Here is a 23,641-nt window from a genome sequence, read left to right as displayed (position 1 = left end):
GCCTGCTGCCTTGCCACCTCCGACTCCAAACCCTGGCTCCCACAGAGCCGTGTCGCTCTAAGCACTCTTGAAAACACAGATCTGATTTTGCCAGATGCACCGGTTCAGCCCCAGTCACTGACAAAAACGTACAGCTCTCGGTTGGCACTCTCATTTCCTTCTTAACCCACATGAGGCCAATTAAATTAAGCACTCTTGAAACTCAGGTTCTTAAAACAGAAATGGCTCATAGGCTGCGTGGTCAGACTAGGAAAGATGGTAGAGAATCCATTACCCTCCCTTTGCAGTCCTGGAGCCCGGCACCCTGTTACCCACAGACCTCAGGTGACATATGGTGTCCATGGGGTAGAAACATGTGCCAGTAGGACGGGGGCCCTACAGATACAGCAGGATGAGTGGGACATAGAGGATGTATGAACACAGGTACATAGGCCACCTCTTTCACCTTGCTCAATGGCTCAGCTACCAGATGGTGAGTTACTTCCCTTTCCGTGGCTTTGACACATGGTTTCTGAATGTAGGGGCCAGGTTAAGCAGAGAGAAGTGGCGTCAAGTATGACAGGCCAGTTCAGCAAGCTAGAGATGAATTTTATCTCTCTTTCTTTTTTAAAAAATTCTAATTTACTTATTTTCCTTGTATTTTGAAAGGCAGAGAGATAGAGATCTTCCATCTGCTGATGTACTCCCCAGATGCCTGCAACAGTCAGGACTGAGTCCGACCGAAGTCTAGAACTCCATCTGGGTCTCCTACATGGGTAGGAGGGACACAAGTGCTTGAGCCATCATCTGCTGCCTCCTAGGGTGTATCTCAGCAGGAGGCTGGACTAGAAATGGAGGAGCCAGGGCTGCAACCAGGGACTCCTATATGGGTTCAGGCAACTCAGACGGCATCTTAACACCGTGCCAAAAACCACCCCTAGAGATGAGTTTTCTAGCAATTCAGGGTAGATACTCAACTGTAAGGGAGAAAGAGACATCACCTTGGGGAAGAATCATGCCCTTCTCTGGAAGTGGAGTCTATGTATGGCACAAAGGGCAAGTGCCTGCCTTTGAAAGTCAAATTAGCAGCAGCAGGAATAGCAGCCTATATCTCTCTAAGATCTGTTCCTGTCACCACCCCTGCAGCCGTCAATCTTCTCTGTTCTCCAATTCCAAGATCCGTTTGAGCAGCTTACACAGCTCTGATTCCTATTAAAGTGTTTTCTAAGGTTTGTTGACTAATATTGAAGACAGATTCCAACTCCCTAAAGACTAGAGCTAGGGAACAATGTCAACAGCATTAATGCTCCACAAACAGAAGATATGTTTAACTCAAATATTGAAATACAAATGCTCTGTTTTGGTGCTGAGTACTGATGAAAACGCCCCACTGCTTTTCAGTGCTGAGAGCTGATGAGTGATATCAACAGTATTAATAGCACAAACACTTTCCACTGGAAAAATCCATCGAGGTGCTGTGTTCTGACCTCGATTGTTGTCTAAATTGCCTGTGTCTTGACTCCAGGTGTTTCGCTTTATCTCTAGTGGGACAGCTTGCCATCTGAAGGGTGCATCGCTACAGTCCTGACAGGCTGGAGTGTGCTGTTGACATGGGACAGACATGAGGGAGGATGCTGGTGGCAGGGCCTGTGTGTGGCCTGCTCGGTGGGCTGTTGCTCTGCACCGCCCCTCAGGATGACAGCAGAGGCCCTCCCCAGGTCAGAGCTCAGACTAAGCAAAATGGATAGTCCTGCCCTGGGAGCTTTTGATATTCTGGGCTAGAGTTGATTGACAAGTACCAAATCATAACACCCTAACCCTTCCAGGTCAGGCATACCAAACGGGGAGACCCAACAAACAGTTTTAGAGGCATGAAAAAATAATACGGCTTCTCTCTGACCATCTCTTTGAAAATAATGTACTCAGAGGTAAAGTTACGTGAAGGCTGCTTTGATGCCATTGACGAGTGAGCTATGTGCCAAGTGTCTGCGTCTGCATCCTGTTCTGGTCTCAGCTTCTCCACCCTGCTCTGTGTCCTGGGAGCCTGCAGAAACAGACTCAGCAAGCACCCTTGCTCTCTGGCTTCCATCTGGGTCTGACCGCTAGGGAATGGAGTAGGAGCAGAGAGGGAGGAAGCGGGGTGAAGTCAGTGTCATCGCAGGCTGCCTATGGCTCTGTGTCTTCCAGGTTCAGGTCATCTTCTGGGACTCCCACCAGTGGTGGGTGGAGGCGTAGAGTTCCTAGTCTTAGGACCTTACACTCTGCTTTTGTGATTTCCCATTACAGGTTGGTAAATAATTCTTTTATGAAACTCAAAGCTGTCCAATTCAATTGTGCCATATTTCCTGTTGAGATTTGACCAATATAACAACGACGAGTTTTAGGACACACTATCCCAAAGTATGGCACCTGGACATAGTGAATATGTTAAGCTAAAGTGATCCGAGGAAGCTGAGGCAGCAGCAAAAGCACTCTTCCCTTTCCCTGCCCTTCTTCCCCAAAGGAGGTCACAGAACCTAAGGAGGACTCCCTGGCCTTCCCCCGAAGCAGCTCCTAAGAACTGCAGGTGAGAGGAGACCTCCCTATAGGTGAAGGAAAGGGATCTCCTTCTCTCTGAAGACCGGGCACTCAGGGAAGAATCTGAACAAGCAGCCTTGCCAAGTTTCCCCACTGTATTGCCAGCTGGATCACTGCTTTCTGTCCTGTCATATTTATTCATGACTGTCCACTCTTCCTCAAACCTAGCATAGAAGCACACAAGCTGAGCAATTTGTTCAAGGCTTCACATCCTTAAAGACTCTTGTGTCACATACAACATACACTAAGGGGCCAGTGCTGTGGCATAGTGGGTAAAGCCGCTGCCTGCAGTGCCGGCATCCCATATGGGCGCCAGTTCGAGTCCTGGCTGCTCCACTTGTGATCCAGCTCTCTGCTATGGCCTAGGAAAGCAGTAGAAGATGGCCCAAGTGCTTGGGTCCCTGCACCCGCGTGGGAAGACCCAGAGGAAGCTCCTGGCTCCTGGCTTCTGGCTGGCACAGCTCTGGCCATTGTGGCCAACTGGGGAGTGAACCAGTGGATGAAAGACCTCTCTCTCTCTCTCTCTTTCTCTCTCTCTGCCTCCTTTTCTCTGTGTGTAACTCTGACTTTCAAATAAATAAATAAATATTTTTAAAAATACACTAAATGAATTTGTACACTTTTTTTCTTGCTAATTGGTCTTTTGTTACAGAGGCCTCAGCCATGAGCCTAGGATGAGAGAGGAAAATATTCTTTCTCCCTTATAATATAAAATTTCAAATTATTTCAAAAATATTTCCTTTGGTACCCAGCTTTGTTGAAGCTTTCAGAATATGCTGAGTTGTTTTTCTTGATTATTCAGTGCCTCAACTGAGGGCTGGTTTGTAGTGCAAAAGAACAGCTCTTGAATTTTGCAAGCTAGAGATCTGCCCCATGTCCTTAAACCAGTGCAGAGTCACGCAAGTGCAGGTGCACATTGCTAACCAATGTAGGAGCCCAGGATAGGAATATAAAAAGCTAAAGAAGCAGTGGGTGTTTGGCTTAGGTGTTAAGATGTTGAGTAAGATGCCCAGGTCCCATTTGGAGTGCTTAGATTTGACTCGTAGCTCTGCTTCCAATCCAGCTTCCTGCCAGTGTAAACACTGGGAGGCAGTGGAAGATGGCTCAAGTATTTGGATCCCTGCCACCCAGTTGGAAGACCCAGATTGAGTTCCCAGGTCCTGGTGTTGGCCTGGCCCAGCCTCTGCTTGCTGTGGGCATTTGGGGAGTAAACCAGAGGATGGGAGTTCTAATCATTTGCTTCTTTCTTCCTCTCAAATATTTTTAAAAAGCAAAAGAATTGGTACTTTCCTTATAAAAATTCAGATTAATTACAATTTCTAATTTAGTATTGCTGAAGATCACAATTTTATTGCAAAAATACAATTAAATAAAAATAATGCCTATTTCAGCAATACCAGCTGAAACATTGCATGGAGTGTAAAACATTGTGAAGAGAATCCAATGGAATTATCGGATTATGTAACTTTTGTGTTTACTTGGAAATCCATCGCGTGTTCTCTCTCTTTATCCAGTCTTTCTGCTTCTCGCAGAAGAGAAACGGAGAGAAGCCTATCAACAGTGAAGGATGCGTTGGTCTGCAGTGTACATCCTGATTCGCTGGAAGAGCAGTCGTTTCTGAGGGCTCACCCTAACTCAGGCTTGCCTATTCTCCCCTACTCCCCCACGCCCGGCATGAGCTGGAACCCCCCACCTCCATTGCCCGTAAGGCAATGAGAGCGCCATTATTTTACATTGTCATCATAAGGGTTTTTTGTTTGTTTGTTTTCCCAACCTCCCAACAGGTTGTGATTTCGTTGAGGGCAGAAATGAGACCTCTCCCCTGGTACCTCCCATGTCCACTTCACCTGCCCAGTGTTCAGCAGGCTCAGTAAATCTTAGATAAATGAGTCCGTGTGAGAGTGATGCCACCTCTCAAAACAACGTTCCAGCACCCAGATCGTAAGGAAAGGTGTATTACGGATGCCGGGTATGGAGTGGGAGTCACAACAGTGGCAGAGTCTGTGCGTCATTCCTTTCCAAACCCAAAGACCACAAGCCACGGCCACTTTGGCCACTTTGTCATAGGCGTTAGGGACCGTTCTCTTATCTCCGGAACAAAGAGCGAGCAGGGCATGTGTGTAAAGTATGGTAGTTGTCCTCCACAGAGCTTAACTTTCTTTTCATTTTCATTGAGATACAGAGTTTGCCTAAGTGGGTGGGTGGGTGGGGGGATGGGGCCAATTCAGGAGCAGGTTACCAGAAATTTGTTTTTCCATTTAAAATAGAAAAGAAAAAAATCTTATTGAGAGCCAAAAGAGTTTACTTAGTTTTTTAAGTAGAAAAAATGCCAGTGAGAGAAAAATAACATGACTTCTTATTTTTTTAATTAAAAAAAATTACTTGAGAGGAAGTGAGAGAGAGAGAGGGAGAGGACTTGAAATCTATTGATTCACTCCTCAAATGTCTGCAACAGTCAGGGCTGGGCTGAGCAGAAGCCAGGATTCCAGAACCCAGTCTCCCTCGTGGCTGGCAGGGACATAAACACTTGAGCCATCATTGCTGCTTCCTGGGTTCTGCACTAACAGGAAGCTGGATTCAGGAGTGGAGCCATGTGCAGAACTGCAGCCCAGTACAGAACGTGTCTTAACTGCTACGCCAAAGGCCTGACCCTGAAATGACTTTATAAGAAAAAAAAAAATGCTGGTGCCGCGGCTCAATAGGCTAATCCTCCGCCTTGCGGCGCCGGCTCACCGGGTTCTAGTCCCGATCGGGGCGCCCGATTCTGTCCCGGTTGCCCCTCTTCCAGTCCAGCTCTCTGCTGTGGCCCGGGAGTGCAGTGGAGGATGGACCAGGTCCTTGGGCCCTGCACCCGCATGGGAGACCAGGAGAAGCACCTGGCTCCTGGCTTCGGATCAGCGCAGTGCGTCGGCTGCATCGCACTGGCCGCAGCGGCCGTTGGAGGGTGAACCAACGGTAAAGGAAGACTTTTCTCCCTGTCTCTCTCTGTCACTGTCCACTCTGCCTGTCAAAAAAAAAAAAAAAAAAAAATGGTTTCTTTACTTACTTTCTTTGAAGGGAATTGAGAGACAGAGAATGACAGAGATCTTCCATTCACTGGTTCACTTCCCAGTGGCCACAATGGGTTGTCTAGTCCAGGCCAAAGCCAGGAGCCTGGAGCTCCACCTGGGTTTCTCTTTTCTCTGAAACACTTGGGCCTTCTTCTACTGCTTTCCCCAGGTCACTGGCAGGAAGCTGGATCAGAAGTGGAGCAACCAGAAGATGAACTGGAGCTATACAGGATGTTAGCATTGAAAGTGGCAGCTTTACCTGCTAGGCCACAATGTTAGCTCTTAACAGGTCACTTTTTGTGTTACAGCTTTCAAGGGTTTTCACAAACATATCATCTCAAATATCCAACATCACAGTATCATGAGAATAGCTTTGTTGCCCTAAAAATCTGCTGAACTTCACCTTATCTACCCTGAACCTGAACTCCTGGCAAACACAGATTCTCGTACTGTTTCAATAGCTTTGCCTTTTCTAGAACAGTGACAAAGGGTCCAGTGTTGTGGCACGGCGGGTTAAGTTCCTTCTTAGGACTCTGTAAGTGCCTGTTTGAGGCTCAGCTGCTCCACTTCTAATTCAGCCCCCTGCTGGTGGACCTGGGAAGGCATCTAAAAATGGCCTAAGTGCTTAGGCTCCTGACCCTGTGTGGGAGACCCAGATGTTCCTGGCTCCTGGCTTTGGCCATCTGGGGAGTGAACCAGTGGATGGAAGATCTCTCTCTCTCTCTCTTCTCCCTCTCTTTCTGTACTTCTGCCTTTAGATTAGTTTTTAAAAAGCATATAGTCATATAGTCATTTAGTTGGAATCACATAGTGTGTAGCCCTTTTCGATTGACTTCCTTCACATAATAATATGCATTTGAAGTTCTTCATGTGACTTTATAACTTATTTATTTTTATTGCTGAATAATATTCACTTATGGATGCTCTACTCTTTGTTTATCCAGTAATTTATTAAAGGACATCTTAATTATTTCCAGTTTTTGAGGACTGTGATCAAAGCTGCTATTAATAGGCAAGTGCAGATTTTTGTGTGGACATAAGTTTCGATTCACTTGGGCAAGTAGCTGGGGGAAATTGTGGGATCATGCGGTCAGACTATGTTAGCTTTGTAAGAAACTGCACTCCCTTCCAAAGTGGCTAGCTACACCAGTTTGCATTCTCACCAGCAATGGATGAGGGTTCCACTTACTCCACTGGCATCAGTGTTTTGAATCTGGGCCATTCTAATATAGTAGTATCTCATTTTGCACTAATCTACATGTCCCTAAAGACTTAACATGCTGAGTATCTTCTCATGGAGTTACTTACCATCTGTAGATCTGCTAATGTGTTTACTCATACCTTTTTCCCACTTTTTAATGGGGTTGTTGTCTAATTGTTAAATTTAAGAGGTCTTTGTATATTTTGCATGCAAATCTTTTTCCAGACAGATGTGTTTTGCACCATGGCTTGCCTTTTTGTTCTCTTAACGCTTTCTAATTTGCTACTCACTATATTTGTGTATAACATTTTAGAGTGTGCAGATGTGCTCAAATGTAGTACCTTATGGCATCCCAGAATGACCCCTGCAGGAAGGTGCTATCACATCCGCATGAGAGATACGGAAGCAAAGTGATCTGATGCTGGTCGCACAAAGGGTTCGCAGTAGCGCTGGGGCGTGAGTTTGCTCCCGAACAGCAGGGGTTTGGGCTGCCTGGTGTGCACCAGCACTGGGCTCGAGGTGTTACAGAGCTGCACATTGCGGCTCCCCCTCCTCCCAGCAGGGCTCTCTGAATGTATGTTTTCATCTTGTGCTGCACTGAGGCTTGGTAATAAGAGATTCCGGTTTTCAGTGAACCCACAGTAGTGCTCACTTGGCACCTCTCCCAAGGGGTGATCCCCTCCAACTAGTTCTCAGCTGCCATGCTGGGGTGTTTGTGGTCCTGAGCCCCTAGGGAGCAGACACTTGGAGACAAGAGATTTCACAGAAGTTTTTGCTGGGGGTGGGGTGGTGGTCAAGTAGGGACAGCGAGAGGATAGTTAATGAATGGATCCAAGAGTTTAGTTGGATAGGAGGAACAACTTCTGATGTTTATAGCACAGTAGAGTAACTATGGTTGACAACAATTAGATGCATATTTGAAAATAATGGAGAAGATTTTTCATGTTCCCAACATAAAGAAATGAAAAATATTTTAGATGATGGATAAACTATAACCCTATTCTGATCATTGCATACTGTATACAGATCTTCAAATATCACACTGTATGCCATGTACAGTTTTATGTCAATTAAAGTTTTTAAAACATTTAAAAATATAATTTACAAAAAAAGTTTTTTTCAGAGACTATGGTGATTGCCCTAGAAACTTCCCCTCTTCGTTTGCCAAAAACCAAAACAAATGATACTAAAACAAAAAAAGTGAAACCTTCTCTCTTTATGAACGGACAGGCTGCATTTTGCTCAGTTGTGCATACATGAGGACTTGCTGTCACCACCTTCCGATTCTGGGAGGCAGGTACGACCCCTTGAGACTTCTGAGCACATTGGGAAGCTGGGTACTCTGTGTGCATTGCCAGTGTGGCACAGCAGTCATGATAGTCACCATGCACCACGGATTAACCTCAGCACATTTTCTTTACACAGGGACCCACGTACAGTTCTACCCATCTGGAAGTGCAGGTCCAGCCTAAAGCGGAACTGGGTTTCTAGCTTGGAGATTTGGTTTCTAGTTCTTGCTGAATCAGATTAAAATAAAGCGAGCATTAACAATACAGAGTCTTTAACAGAGTGGTTAATGGTGTGGGTGATGTCGACAGGACTTTGGCAGCATCTGCTGAGGCTAATCTGAGAGGAACAATCAAGGGTTGACAGCCCTCCTTTCAGAAAAGCAAAATTGCCTGGTCCTGGTGATACCAGTTGTTATTGGCTTCCCTGCCTGCAAAAATGTCAGAGTCATTCCAGTGGAGTTGTTTACACAAGTGGAAAAATCTGACTCCTTGATAACATGTTTCAGTCTCAAATCTCTCTAATGACACTCAAAGTAAAAAAGAAATTTCCTCCAAACAAGGAGAAGATATCTGGGAACAATACCCTCCTTCAATAACGTTATTTATGTTCATGGGCTAATGGTTTTTGTCCAGTAATCCATTTAAATTGCTTTCCATTTTATACTTAATGTGTCACTTTCGCATTTCAGAATGTCGCTTCTCTTCCTCTGTACAGCCAGCAATTTCCTCAAGTATGCAATGAGAGCGTTGTCCTTTCGAAGTCATTTGAAACAGACCTGGTCTCAGCCGTCTCGGGAGAATATTCTTCGACTGATAATCACAGCCAAGTGGAATACACAAATGAACTGGAGCTGTCTAGTGGGGCCTTTCTCTCGCTGGCTCCCAGGAGGCCTGGCTGCATGACCACTGTGCACCTATTGATCTGGGAGGAAGCCAGACACTCAGCCAGTGACGGCCGTGAGGAGTCGTCCCCCAGTTCTGGAACAAGAAGCGCAAGGAGGTTCGGAAGAGACTCTGTTCGAATGATTTTAAACTAAGTCATGTTTATCTGGGATGGATGTCAGAGGCAAGGAGACTGTGTAGAAAGGAACACTATTAGATTGCTACCACACTGAAATTACCATTGCTCAGTAAAGCAGCAGCTCCTGGGCAGTTGGGGGGAAAAAAACCACATGCATACACACACACACACACACACACACGCATATAATTTTTGTTTCAGAGACACAGAGAGAAATCTTCCTTCTATTGGTTTACTCCCCAATTGCCCACAATAACACCTTAATTTTCTCATGTTGGTGGCAGGGACTCAACTACTTGATTTATCACCTGCTGCCTCCTAGGGTGTGCCTCAGCAAGAAGCTGGAATGGAGACCCAGAGCCAGGACTTGAACCCATGCACTCTGATACGGGATCCGGGCATCCCAAGTGGTGTCTCGGCTTCTATGCCCAATTCACACCCCAACATATTCTTATAAACTTGAAACATGTAGCTCTGGCTGCAGAGTGAAATCAAAGCACATATAATTCAATTTAAACTTCCTGGGTAGTAGTGGAACCCAAGTGTTATAAAAAATTTGCTTTATTTAAAGAAAAAGAGAAGTGCTCATTTCTCAGCTTTTATTTTGTATGTAGTACTCCCTCCTTGTCTGCAGGAGGGTCTACATTCCAAGATTTTCCTTCCAGCGATGATTGAAATTATAGGTAATACCAAAGCTTACATATGCTAGGCTTTTGCTGTATACATACGTACATACCAATGATAGTTTAATTTGGAAGTAACACAGTAAGAGATTAAAAACACAGTGAGAGTTTAATAACAGTAGACACAGAAAGAAATTAATAACAATAATAGAATAGAATAATTATGACAATATGATGTAATAAAATTTGCTTAAAACACAAAACCTCCTTTTGGATTTTCCCATTTAATAGTTTTCAGACTTCCATCGGCTGAGGGTAACTGAAGCTGCCCGACAGTGAAAGGTGGAACCGCTGTGCTGGGCACACAGTCCATTGCTTACATGAAATTGGGTCACCTTTCTGCCTATTCATCAAACTCAGAACTGTGCGTGTACATTGTAAATTCAGATGACAAAATGGCTTACGACAAGCTTACATTAAATTAACATTCAAATTAAGAAGCTGGAACCTCAAAATGGAATTGACCAGGAAAAAAAGAAAAGGGATGAGAAGTGTGACTCGCGTTGCTCATTTGTAGCCGTCTACTCTCGGAACCCCGGCTCTGTTCCAACACCAGTGCTGCTCCGCAGGGCAAGGTGAACGGTTGGGAACAAGTACTCTGCGCAGCCAGCGACTAGGGTGGCTTCCGGGATCCGCCTGCTATGGAATCTTGCCTCCTGGCTGCTTCTGCCTTGCCTTTGAATGCAAGCAAAGTCCTGCTCTACCGCGGGAAAGTTTATTCATTAGCTAATCCGTGACTTCCTTCGTCTAGCCACCACCAGTCACTGCTGTGGCTGCTCTCCGCGGTAGGCTCCAAAGCTGGGCCAAAGTCTATCTAAAATAGATCTTTGGCTGTGGAGTTGGCAGTGGTGGCAGCAGGCTAGAATGTCACGCAAAGGCAACTTGGGAAAATGCACACCCGGACCAGAAAACCATTTGTTGTTTAAAAGAAGGCATATGGAATATTGGATGTGTGGGTAGGAGTGAAACGGGAACCCAAAAAAGTAACTCACGTGGATAAATGCCCATATATAGAAGAAAAGAAAAAAAACCCTCTTGGTCTTGTTCCAATTTCAGTGTTGTAGGCTGGAATGTACTATAGTTAATAGTCATCCCTGTACATTTGGGCTAGAATTCTAAGTGTCAGATTGTGTGGGCTTGTGGAGGTGTTTGCACGTAGCGGTCTTCCCTCCTCTGCACACACGCCAGTGTGGGTTTCCTGCAGGAGATGTTGCTGTGTGTGTCACCCACTCAAAAGTCAGGTCTTTTGGAAGTGGGAGAGAGGAAGCCCAAATGAAACCTTATGGGTGGGGCTGGCGCTGTGCAGTAGTAGAGGGTAAAGCTGCTGCCTGCAATACCCGCCCCATCCTATTTGGGCGTGGGGTTCGAGACCCGGCTGCTCCACTTCCAATCCAGCTCTCTGCTATGGCCTGGGAAAGCAGTAGAAGATGGCCCAAGTCCTTGGACCCCTGCATCCACATGGGAGACCCAGAAGAAGCTCCTGGCTCCTGGCTTCGATCGGTGGAGCTTGGCCGTTGTGGCCAGTTGGGGAGTGAATCAGAGGATGGAAGACTTCTCTCTCTCTCTCCCCCCTCTCTTTGTGTAACTGACTTTCAAATAAATAAATAAATCTTTTTAGAAAAATAAATCTTATGGGCACATGGATTTTACTGACTCTGTCTTTGGGCCATAGGCAGATGCCTGATGAACTTCAAATTAGATCCTTTAATTTCTAAAACTTTTCTGAATTCATACATAAATCACAGTTCTGTTTGCATATCTAAGAGAGATGATCTGGTTTCTTAAAGCAGATGTTTCCAGGGTGAAGATAACTCCTTTATCAGTCTCTAAACAGGCTTTTGATTTGGGCAGATGGAGCTAAATATTCAGTTTATTTTTTTATTTTTATTTTTTTTTATTTTTTGACAGGCAGAGTGGACAGTGAGAGAGAGAGACAGAGAGAGAGGTCTTCCTTTGCCGTTGGTTCACCCTCCAATGGCTGCCACGGCTGGCAAGCTGTGGCCTGCGCACCGTGCTGATCCAAAGGCAGGAGCCAGGTACTTATCCTGGTCTCCCATGGGGTGCAGGGCCCAAGTACTTGAGCCATCCTCCACTGCACTCCCGGGACACAGCAGAGAGCTGGCCTGGAAGAGGGGCAACCGGGACAGAATCCGGCGCCCCGACTGGGACTAGAACCCGGTGTGCCGGCTCCGCAAGGCGGAGGATTAGCCTAGTGAGCCGCGGCGCCGGCCTAAATATTCAGTTTAAAAAGTAGATACAGGGGCTGGTGCTGTGGTGTAGTGGGTAAAGCCCTGGCCTGCAGCGCCAGCATCTTATATGGGTGCCAGTTCAAGTCCCAGCTGCTCCACTTCCGATCCAGCTTCTGCTATGGCCTGGGAAAGCAGTGGGAGATGGCCCAGGCCCTTGGACCCCTGCACCAACATAGAAGACTGGGAAGAATCTCCTGGCTCCTGGCTTCAGATCAGCCCAGCTCCAGCTGCTGCAGCCATTTGGGAGTGAACCAGCAGATGGAAGACCTCTCTTTCTCTTTGCCTCTCTGTAAATCTACCTTTCAAATATATATATATATACATATATATATTTGTATAATGTATATATAAATATATATATTTAAACATTATATACAAAGCCCCCCTTGCTCCCAAAGAGTACTCATGCAGAGTACTGTAATATTGATCCTTCAGGCAGCGAAGGCTGTGGATCACCAAAGGCAGGTGCACAGGCCCACGCTGGACCCAAAACGAAGTGGGGGCAGCACACACCAAAAAGGACAATCCTTCACAGCAGTTCCTTTTTGCTCCAGGAATCCCCTGGCTACAGATTTCCTGAGTCATTCACCCAGCCATAAAAATATGCCATCTCCTCGTAGGGGAGAAAGACAGGAAAAAGAAAGGGAAATCTAAAATAGCTTTTTTTTTAGGGGGAAGGGTATTGCTGAAGAAAAATTCAACGATCGAAAAAATTAAATTTCAGCCAACATGCAAGAGTTGGAACCACGGTGAGCCAAGAAGGGTAGAGCAAGAAGAGAAAGAAAAAGAAGCCAGGGAATCGCACTATCTAGCCACCGGGACTACCTAAGTCTACGGCCAAATGCTTCAGCTGCACTTCCTGACCTTAGGATTTCAAATAGCACTGGGTTCTGCCAAGGCTGTGGCTGGTGTGCTCTCTGAGCAGGTAGTGACTTCAGTCCTGGAATCAACACAGCTCTGAGGCTCCATGGCCCAGGACGTACGTGAAGGAAATCCAGACGGCACCACGCATCTTCCCCAAAGGCTGTGTCATGGATTTGTCAGCTTGCAACTCTGTGTCCCTGCTTCCGCAGTTCATTCTTTCCTTATGCCAAAATCTCTTCTGCGAGAGAGCTTTAAAAATAAAACTTTTAATGTAGAACAGAAGCACATACCCATTTTCTTTCTTCAAGTCTTCAAACTGTAGATGATCAAGTTCCCAACGAGCTCATCTGTCGTTTCTTCCTGACAGTCCTAGACAGCCATCCCAAACTCCTCTGTATTGCATTTCAACACCATCTCTAACCCTACTAGATGACACATCCCAGAAGCCTGGCTTGTTGGTATTTACACACAGTAGGCATCCGATGCAGACTGGCTGAGTGAGTGGATTACTGTCAGGGGAGCATGCCATAAGCAATTTGAGACCATATGATCTGTGAGTAATGGAGAACTCTTGTGCAGCCAGGGCAATGAGTTGAAATAATATCCCATGGGCTTAGCAGCAGAGGAGTGGAATGAAACACTGTTTGTAAGCAATTTTATCCTAACAATACAGCTTTGATTTTGATTGACATATAACAGGTTTTAATGCAGGTGAGGCTGGCATCAGTGTGTCAAATACTTTATATTCTATTTATAAAAAGGTTTTAAATATTCAAGTATTCATGTGCAAATATTGCCCTTAAATGTATTCTTAACACACTGCTAAATCCCCAAGACAGGATATAGAATGAGAAGTAAAACGTTTTCATTTTCTAAAACAATATCTACATTTTCCCAGTATTTATCTCAAGGATTACATTCTGGAAGGATTTTTTTTATTAAATCAATTCTGCTTTCCTATTAAATTGTATTTCAATGGATGTTTCAAATAATATGGCAAATCATTATATGGTTTTGCACCTACTATTAAGTTTCCTTTTTAAAATTTTTTATTTGAAAGGAGGAGAGAGAGAGAAAATCCTTCAGTGATTTACTCTCTCAACATTGCAACAGTCAGCACTGGGTCAGGCCAAAGCCAGGAACCCGGAACTCCATCTGGGTCTCTCACATGGTTGGGAGGGACCCATGTATTTGAGCTATCACCACTGCCTCCCAGGGTGTGCATTAACAGGAAGCTGGAGTGGAGGGGGAATCTGAGACTCAAACTCAGGCACTCCAGAATGGGATGTGGGGGGACCAGGTGGTTTAACAGCTGTGTCACACTATCACTACTGTAGGGGGTGACCACCCCCTACTAGTGTTATTTCTATTGCTTATAGGTATTCTTATTTTCCTATGCTTATTTTTGGAAGATATGCATTGTATTTAATAGGCCTTTTATAAGCATGTGGACATTGATGCCAATTATAAACACGATCCGGAAAAACAGCTGAACATATTTCTTGAATATATTTCATGCTGGCCTTAAAACCATTTTGACTTCTAAACATGATTTGTGAGACCTGTTTACACAACGCTCCCTCTCACTCCTGTCATCAGAGACTTCCAGTCCTCACCTTCTTCTATTCTGACATAGAACTCTGCTACAAAAAGAACTTTTGTGAAATTCCCTAGGGTAAAGCATCTTCAAGTTGAGTCTTAATTTTCTCTCTTCCAGAAAGCGATTTCACATAATGCTTTAATTTCTGGCCTTGCTGACCTAGGACTGTGATTTTTAATCTTAGGCAACTTGCCTTTCATAGCTCATGTAAAATGTTGTCTCTACTCCCCCAGTAGATTTTCACTCTTGCAAAGTGTGGGGGAGGATGAAAGTGCAGTGGGAACTGGGTTGCAGGGCAAGTGTAAGGACATACTGTTCACACACACACACACACACACACAATTAGAAGTTTTAGCCCTTGGGCCTTTTTTAGTCATTTAAGCCTGGAAAAAAGAAATGACAGAAAATGAGACCCCCCCCCCAAAAAAAAGACATCATAAGGGCTCCTTTTGAACAAATACGTTAAAAATATTGGAGCTTGCATTATGGCTTGCAACACTGGCACTTCATTAAGGTTCAATTCCTGGCTACTCTGCTTCTGATCCAGCTCTCTGCTAATGTGCCTTGGAAAGTGATGGAAGATGGCCCAGGTCCATGGACCCCTGCCATCTGTGTGGGAGACCTGGATGGAGTGCCAGTGTACTGGGTTCAGCCTGGCCCATCCCTGGATGTTACGGCTGTTTGGGGAGTCAAACAGTGGATGGAAGATCTGTTACTCTTCCCTTCATATAAATGAATGTTTTAAAATATCTTTGGAAACAAAAAAGGTAAAGAGATAGCTGATCTTGGTGGTTAATTCCAAATGACCTTTACTCTCCCACCTCTATTCTTTAAGTTCATTCCTTTCTTTTTGTTCTGGACAATGAGTGGTGAGGAGGCAAATACGTTAAAAAAAAAAAAAAAGGAAAGTTTGTGCATATTCAAAGATTCACCTGTAAATGTTCCATCTGAAGCAATCAAGATGAAATGCTTCTGGGCTGTGCCTATCTTCCAGGGTAGAGGCATGAGGTAGAAGGGAAAAATGGGGTGGGTTATAGATTAAATAGGAACTAGAGAGACGTTGGTACTCCCTGAAATTGGGTGATAGACACATAGTGGTCAAAATAATAATCTTCCTTCTTTTGCTTAATTTGAAAATTTCTGTAATTTCAAAAAGGTAAAAAGTTCATGATAGGGGCTGGCACTGTGGTACAGCAGGTTAATCCTCCGCCTGCAGTGCTGGAATCCCATATGGACGCTGGTTCGAGTCCCGGCTGCTCCACTTCCAATCCAGCTCTTTGCTACAGCCTGGGAAAGCAGTAGAAGAAGGCGCAAGTCCTTGGGCCCCCGCACCTGTGTGGGAGACCCGGAAGAAGCTCCTGGCTCCTGGCTTTGGATCGGCTCAGCTCCAGCTGTTGCAGCTATTTGGGGAGTGAACTAGCAGATGGAAGATCTTTCTCTGTCTCTCCCTCTCTCTCTAATTCTACTTCTCAAATAAATAAATAAAACCTTTTTTAAAAAGTTTATGATAAATTATGATGAATGACTTTTGTCTCCTTCAGTGTTAATTTTTTAGTATGTATGGAATGGAGTCTATAGTATTGGTTGTAGCTTCCTATTCAGCATTTTTTTTCTTGAAAAAGACTTCATGTTCTATTTAAAAGGACAGATGCAATGGTATACTACATATAGGACCATAAAATCACACTTGTCTATTCTGCTACTGACTTTCTACCAGGATCTTCATCCTTGGGATGGACCTCCTTACATACACACATTTTATTGTCAGTAATGGAAAGGCAGTGTGTTGGGGTACCTTGTATAATTCATTAGGTAGAAAAAGTATATAGAAAAATCTTGAGTGACACATATGAGTTAACTGCTGTGAATTTAACCTAGTCTGCATTTTTTATACCATCAAATCTCCTGAAAGAGATCTCTAAGCACCAGGATCCTACAAGTTTATTTTGAAGGTTTGAATATACTTAGCCTTAGGGTTGGAATCAAAACATCAATTGTCATTTAATGAGCATTTAGACAAAGCCCCACACCAATATTTTCATATCTATTTTTTTCATGCCCATAGCAATGGTTTGAGGTGGTTTTATCACCAACATCATTTATATAAATGAAGTGAGGTCCATGGAAGTAAAAAACAAAACCAAACCATACCAACGTGTGGGTGGAGTCAGAACTTGAAGATTAAATACAAAGACTGATAATTACTGTGTGTTTCTTAGGGAAACTACATACACCTACACACACACACAAATACACACACATAGAATCTAAGGCTCAGGAATATTATATCCCACATATTTGAGGGCTGGGCTTTCACGGAGGGTATAGTCTTAATCGTTTTGCTGCAGCTTGGGATAAGAGTGGTTTGTTCAGATCATTCTTCCCAGGGAGATGTCCCAAAAGGCTCTCGTCCCAAGTGCTAGACCTGAGCATCTCTTCTTTCTTCTCTTGGGCTCACCTCCACTCCGCGTGTTTGGAAAAGGCAGCCATGGCTGCACAGATGGTGGTGAATCTTAGGCAAACACAGTCTAGGGGGAGATTATCACTCGGTGTTCTGGAATGGGTGATATATATTTATTGAAGTCCTGCTTCCTCCTGTGTGTAGTGAACACAGTGAATGGTAGGTATAAAACCTATAGCTGGGAGTGTGAGCATAAATAAATATATTTGAATAATATCTTTAAAATATTTCAAATTTTTATTAAATATTTTTATTCAGTTTTAAGATCACAGTTAAAGTACTTTAGCATGTTATACACATGACTTACATGTGCAATTTTTAGAAATATCAAATTAGGTATAAGATTTTGAATAAAGAAATTATATAAATGTGTATATTGACTTTTACTACACATACATCTAAGAAAGCAATAATTTTGTTGTACCATTAAGTGGAAATCATTTATTACATGGCATGTTTACACCAACTCTAAAGAGAACCAAGCCAATTTCTGAAAGCAAAGAAAAAAAATAAAATAAAATTTAAAAACATGAGCAATTCGGTCATGCTGAAACTGTCAACAGACTTAAGACCTGGCGGTCAGATGAAGCTACGGTTAATTTATGACATGTAAGGAAGCAATTCAAACCTATGAGAAAAGTTCATAATCTGGTGGAATCTCAGGTGGTTTTAATCTTTTATTGACAAATTCCTGAGAGCAAGAGACGTGTTTAGAGCTAATGAAATGAAAAAAAAAAAAAAAAATGTTGCTGAGCTCCAGATCACAAACCTTCCCTACCCCTGTTCTGCCACTCTTAGAGCCGAGGCACGTTAATGTGAGGTGTCAGGGACGTGAGGCCCCCTTCCGGTGGGCTGCAACGCGAAATCAGTGTTAATTCATGAAACCTGCGCGTCTCTGTGGTTTAGGTTTGAGCTAGTGAGGTAAGATTTGAGTCGCAGGGTGGAAGGGTTTGGAGGCATTGAAATAGATCTTTGTTACTCAGTAACCAGTTCTGGCCTAAGTTATCAGGAAGTCTTTGGAAGGTGTAGTAATGTTCACAATAACACGTTCTATGCATAAAAATCAACCGAGGCCACGATCAGTTTTGAGCACTGACTGCAAGAGAAAACGGTGGCCGTCGAACTTTTAACTACAAGGTTGCCTCTCAATTTATTAGTATAAATTATACCATCACAGATAAAAATTTGGCCACAAGAGGAAACCTCTTAATTTTAGAAAAATGTGTCTGTTTATCTTTGAAGGAAAGGATAGCACAGACAGATGGAGATGTATGAGGGAGTCAACCGTATTTGTCTTGTGTGTTACTCACTCGTCTGTTGCTTCTTTGTTCTGAAATGTGGGGAAGAATAATGTCCCCAATGAAAAGGACAAAGTCATTTAACACAGAGTAGAATAAACTTAGCTATCACTTCCACACTAAGCCAAGCAGTCCATCAAACCCTGAATACTTCACCAGACATATCTGGTTAAGAGGAACTGAACAACTGCTTCTCTTTTATTGTTAAGTATGCTGTTAGTCAATCTAAATATGAGAATTATGAAAAATCCCCAAACTCAAATAAAAACAAAATTCAAACCAAATTCTTTGGGAATGGTTGTATAAACAAAAGCAAGACCTAATGAACAATTAGTACACTTCTTATAAGGTGCCAAACAAGGACCTATGTGGGGAAAGCTACATTTTCATTTCCACCTAGCAGTCACTCTGAATACTTTATAGGTCCAACGTAATATTAGCATTTGCTTCTACTGCCCATTTTCAGCAATACATTGTTCTCTCTGGAGAAGGCCGTTTGTGAAGTCAAAACACTGCAGTGAAAAATAGTGGCACTGAAGGCAGAAGCAAAACAAAGACAAACTTCTGAAACAGGACTTACTGAAATGAACTTTGCAAGCCGAGGTAGCCCATGAGGATTGGCCTTGTGTGAGGGCTCTGGGGAGCAGTGCAATCAAAGGGGACTCTCCAACAGCATCACACGCACCCCAACACTCCCTTTACCAACGGCGACTCCAGGCCTTCCCTGACCAAGCGGTGGTGCTCCTCCTCTGCTGGGTGGACGCCACGCTCCAGCCTCCAGCTGCTGGTCTTCAGAACACTGACGATTCATACAGTAGTATAGCAGGCAGCATGGTCCCACTGCTTCACATTAACGCCAAATGCCAAGCTTGGAACACAGCTGTTTGGTATTCCCCACCCACCCCACCCTATACACAAAACATGTCATTCAGTTTTCAGCTTACTCCCGTCCTGAACAATTAATAATTGGCTTGAAAGTTTACAAAGGTGCAAACTTTTCTGTATGGTGAGCCAAAGATGGCAGGGTGCAAACAAATTTTTATCTGACTTAGAGAAGCATCTGACTTACTAAGAAAATGACAGGGGCCGAACAGGCTGGGTTCCACGTCGTCAGACCTGCTCAGATGCTCCTTTTGTTCCTAGTGTTCCATCACTACTTTATTCTCCAGCAATTTTAACGGCAGGAACCAGAGCAACAATGATAAGGTGGGAATTATTTCAGCATGGCTTCAGGACATGGCATTGGTAGAGAGCTTATCTGACAGAATTAAATAATTTCTGATTTGTGGGGAAAAGACTGTCAGAATTACAATAGTATGATTTATCCTTCGAGAGGGATTTTCATGAATTTATAATTTGGATCTAAAGAATGGGAACTAAGCTAATCTGGGGACAAGAACCTGTATTTCCAATGTGGCTATGGGACATTTTTCCTTTTCCCGATCTCATATACAGTACCCAAACAAATAAAAACTTAAAGGATGTCTTACAGTATTTTTTCTTTCACTCAGCTTCTTAGAGCTGCAGCTTCACTTACTACAATAAACTCTACACACTTCAAAATTACATAGGAAATACCCAGAGTAACTAAATAAATAAAAGGCTATAGAAAACTGGAACAGTACTGCGTCTCCATCAGAGACGAAATCTTCTACTTCCAGCATCGCAGAGAAGGGCTAGGACAATTTTTTTTTCCAAAAGATTTATATACAGGTTTGAATCCAGAAAATAAGATTGAAAGCATAAATATTGGTAATTTCAACTAAATTCAGAATGGTTTCAGAAAGATATGATACAACAATTTAGAATAACACAAAGCAGAAGAGCACGCGATTTTGGTTTGCTTGAGATATACATAAGGTGCAACAACTCTCTCTCGAGGATGCTGTGGGACCCATGTTAGTGTGGATGGTGTTTGCTGGCAGATTAAAGTACACACCATAGCAATAGGATGATTTTTCCCCAAACAGAATGAGAAAAATGAAATGACAAATGGTAACTGGGGGCGGGGGATGGGACGAGCACTACAATATCGGCCTAAAATATTTGTGCTAACCAACGTCATCACCTGAAGACGCCAACCCCCTTCTCCAAAAGACTCAGGGCCTGAGAAGCACTATCATGGAAATCAAGAGCTCACTCAGAAATGATGCGGTGAGCGCCTAAGGAACTATAAAGCTTTGCAGGATTTCTGCTACTCTCAGAGCCTAACTGCTCAAAAATTAAGCATTTCTACAAAAAAAGTTTTGTTTTAAAGTATCTGAAAACAGTCATATCCAGGAAGTTGCCCTCACACCCCCACCCCTGACTAAGGGAAAAGCCACTGAGGTTTAGGAAAAGCAGGTCAAGTAAGATATTAATCACATAGAAAAAAGTAATATTCTGTTTTGCTTCATTTTAAAAAAAGGTCCCATGAATATACAGCAATCTCTTAAGGAACTCCAGTGAAATGTAATCGGAGGACTGAGGAGGGTGCTCTGGCAAAAATAGATCTATTCTACCGTGTTCTATAGAATAACAAGTTAGTACCATTGTCAAGATGCATGTTCTGCACCATACCATTTGTGTTGTTGGTTTTTCACTTTTTTTTTTGGATTTTAGCTAATTATAATTTTTAAATCTCTGCTAGCATGTGGTCCAAAACTCCAACAGCCACCAACATCAGGACCCGGAAATTTTCAGACATCTACTTTTGTTTTGAAATTTAGAAAATATTAATAAAAGAGCATCATAGTAAAAATATTATGCTAAAGCCTGGGGCTGCTCACTCGATTTATTTCTCTGTGAATGGGATTAAGCTATAGCCACTGATTAACCTTCTACTAATTCCTTCTTCCTTCATCCCCATAAGGAACATGCATTTTGGAGGACATCATTCCAATGCTTGCTGCCCTTTGCCTGCTTTGAAAAAAGAAATAACTCTATTTTTTTTCCAATCCTGTTAGTATGTTGTACATATTTTCCAGCACCGAAACTGAAGTAATATCTACAACCACAAAAAGCTAAACCTAGTCAGTATTATTAGAGTCACTTTTTTGTATGGCTATTAGGTCAAATTACAATTAGAAAACAAATCATCATTACAATTCAGTCAAGTATAAATAAGAAAGCTAGATAAAACCATGTAAACTGTCACCATTTAGAGATCTAATTCAAAAGCTTCAAACTCGAACTAGCTCTATCAAAATTCCGCCAGTTTTGAAAACCATTAAAAATTATTGCTGGAATCCAATAATTAAAATTTGGTAGTTTGTGCTGTGACGCAAGAGTGGGGAAATACTTTGTGCTATGGAACAAATACCCTGTTAAATCTGTAGCCTTTGACTAATTTTGATTTATCACTTTGCATCTGTTGCTAGGAAACCAGACACTGTGAACGTCAGGTGGTTAAGTCAATATGTTCAATGTTCTAAGCCAGTTAATCCACTTGGCACTGGCATATGTGTGGTTGGTTTTATATTCAAAAGCAACAAAACACAAAAAGGAAACAGAAAGTTGCAGGTGGATCTACAACTGAGAGATCCACTCTGGTCAGGCACACCTCCCTCATCATGTATACAATACCTCCTCCACAATACAAACTCGAAATGGCTCTAAAAACCTGCGGTGCCATTAGGCTGTGCATAGCAATTGCAACCCGTCCAGTCTGTCTGTTATGAATGTGAAAGGTCTGTAGCTCCAAGTCCATATGAAGTGAGTGTCTTCAATGTTTTTAGAATAGTGAAGCAATACTAAGGTCACTTCTGAATAATATTTTTGTCTTTTTTTTTTTGTTTGTTTGTATGAACGATCCATGGTCACTGAGACCCCTGTGTAAAAATAAAAGAATCCTCAAGGCATGAAAACATTAATATTCTGTAATCTGCAGGACTCTTCCCCTGTCTGGGAAAATATTTGCCACAATTTGCCCCAAGCAAATTCTTCTTGGTCATTCAAGGCTAAGAAAAAAATTCAGATTGTAAGAATTGTAATTTTTTTCTTTTTCTTTTTTTTTGCCAGCAAACTACCACTCTGGTGGCAAATATAAAAGTGCAGAATATATGGACCACGAGGCCGAGCATACACCGCTAACAATGGTACATCTGCCTGCCCGTGCTGCTTGGGAGTCTCTGGAACAGGCTTTTTAATATTTATTCTACAGTATAAATGTAGGTATAACCTATTATATAAACCATCTTAGAACTTAAATCTCCATGTACAAAAAAGACTAAGAATATCTAATAATAACTAGTGCAGTGCGTCAGTTTTTGTTTTTTTTTTGTTTGTTTTTTTTTGTTTTGTTTTGAAAGAATAACTAGGTAATATATGAAACTAGTTTCACACTCTCTGTTGGTAAAAGAGATGCTGGATGAACTACAGTAAAGGCAGCCTTTTACCAAGTTACCACCTGTTACCGTCAAAAGCCTTCAATAGAAAGCAAAGCTCCAGGCTCGTTCTGCTTCTGCTCATTATCAACAGATAACATCACCCTCAAAGATTCTGGGTTCTGAAAGAACAAACTGGCCCAGGATGCTAAATTCTGCTTCAAGTGAATCTGGGCCACCATGTAGGGCATAAAACCACTTGTTTGCAGTCTGTATTTTCCACCACATGGACTCACTAGCATCCCTTGGTAAAGACAAGGCTAGGGTAGTAGGTAAAGCACAATGTTTTACAATTAAAGGGCGCTTCACTGGTCAGCGCAAGAAATAAGTACAGGAGCCTGTGGCATTTCTTTTGGCTGTCCATCATGGGTGAGCGGAGTTGATCTCTGACCTCTGCAAAACAAGAAAAAAAAATCACTTATTCAAGGTATGTTATCAGAGATAGAAGAATGCTGAATAATGAGTGAAAGCTCTCCAGTATCTTGTCTATTAGCTGTTGCTGACTTGCTGTTACTTATGCCATTTAATCAAGACTATTTTGTCCCTTTAAAAGTTTCTTTTCTTTTCCTTCCACTCTTCCCTCCTAAAAGTTTTTATCTCAGTGGCTCTCATACACAGCTCAACATAATCTCTGTTCTGTTATGAGGACATGAAACTTGAAGCACTAACAGATTTGGGGCAACTTCTTAAGAAGTGCAAAACTTTAAAAGACAGGAATTCTGGGACAACTACCTTCCTCTTAACTAGAAGGTGCTAAAAATGACACATTCCTTGACTTTCCCAGGGGATAGCTCTCCCTTAATAATTGGTTGCCTCCAGTCTCATTTGTTAAGATATATAATAACACACTCAATATAAAACTTAAGAGCAAGCATAGCCATAACCAGTAGGAAAAGACTGTGATTCTAAATGAATGAAACGTGAACACTGAGTGAAGAAATAATAACCACCCCCTCACCCCCAATAAAAGGGTCTCCTAGGTACACAGAGCATACGTGGGGAAGG

General features: G+C 42.9%; 2 protein-coding genes across 34 annotated transcripts in view; one reads left to right on the top strand and one right to left on the bottom strand.

Annotated features, from left to right (window-relative positions):
- Positions 1 to 9,132, top strand: part of LOC149126990 (uncharacterized) — a 47,952-nt gene extending 38,820 nt beyond the window's left edge. For 2 of the 3 annotated variants that reach the window (XR_016232413.1, XR_016232412.1), the window contains one exon: positions 8,786 to 8,917. Coding sequence is in view for 1 of the 3 variants with exons in the window: in XM_089330711.1 (XP_089186837.1) it covers positions 8,812 to 8,999 (188 nt within the window). In the remaining 2 variants the exon portion in view is untranslated. Of the gene's footprint in view, positions 1 to 8,785 lie in introns of all 3 variants that reach the window. The other variant, XM_089330711.1, reaches the window with a different exon arrangement.
- Positions 9,133 to 17,192: 8,060 nt separating this feature from the next.
- The window catches only part of BBX (BBX high mobility group box domain containing), a 285,277-nt gene continuing 278,828 nt past the window's right edge, over positions 17,193 to 23,641 (bottom strand). For all 31 annotated transcript variants that reach the window (XM_089330703.1, XM_089330702.1, XM_051819091.3 and 28 more), the window contains one exon: positions 17,193 to 23,029. In XM_089330703.1, the coding sequence (XP_089186829.1) occupies positions 22,942 to 23,029 (88 nt within the window). In that variant the 3' untranslated portion in view covers positions 17,193 to 22,941. The remainder of the gene's footprint in view (positions 23,030 to 23,641) is intronic.

The sequence above is a fragment of the Oryctolagus cuniculus genome, chromosome 4 (assembly GCF_051225735.1).
Source record: "Oryctolagus cuniculus isolate XC-2025 breed Fujian yellow rabbit chromosome 4, ASM5122573v1, whole genome shotgun sequence".
Taxonomy (NCBI): domain Eukaryota; kingdom Metazoa; phylum Chordata; class Mammalia; order Lagomorpha; family Leporidae; genus Oryctolagus; species Oryctolagus cuniculus.
This window is presented reverse-complemented; position numbering and strand designations above follow the sequence as displayed.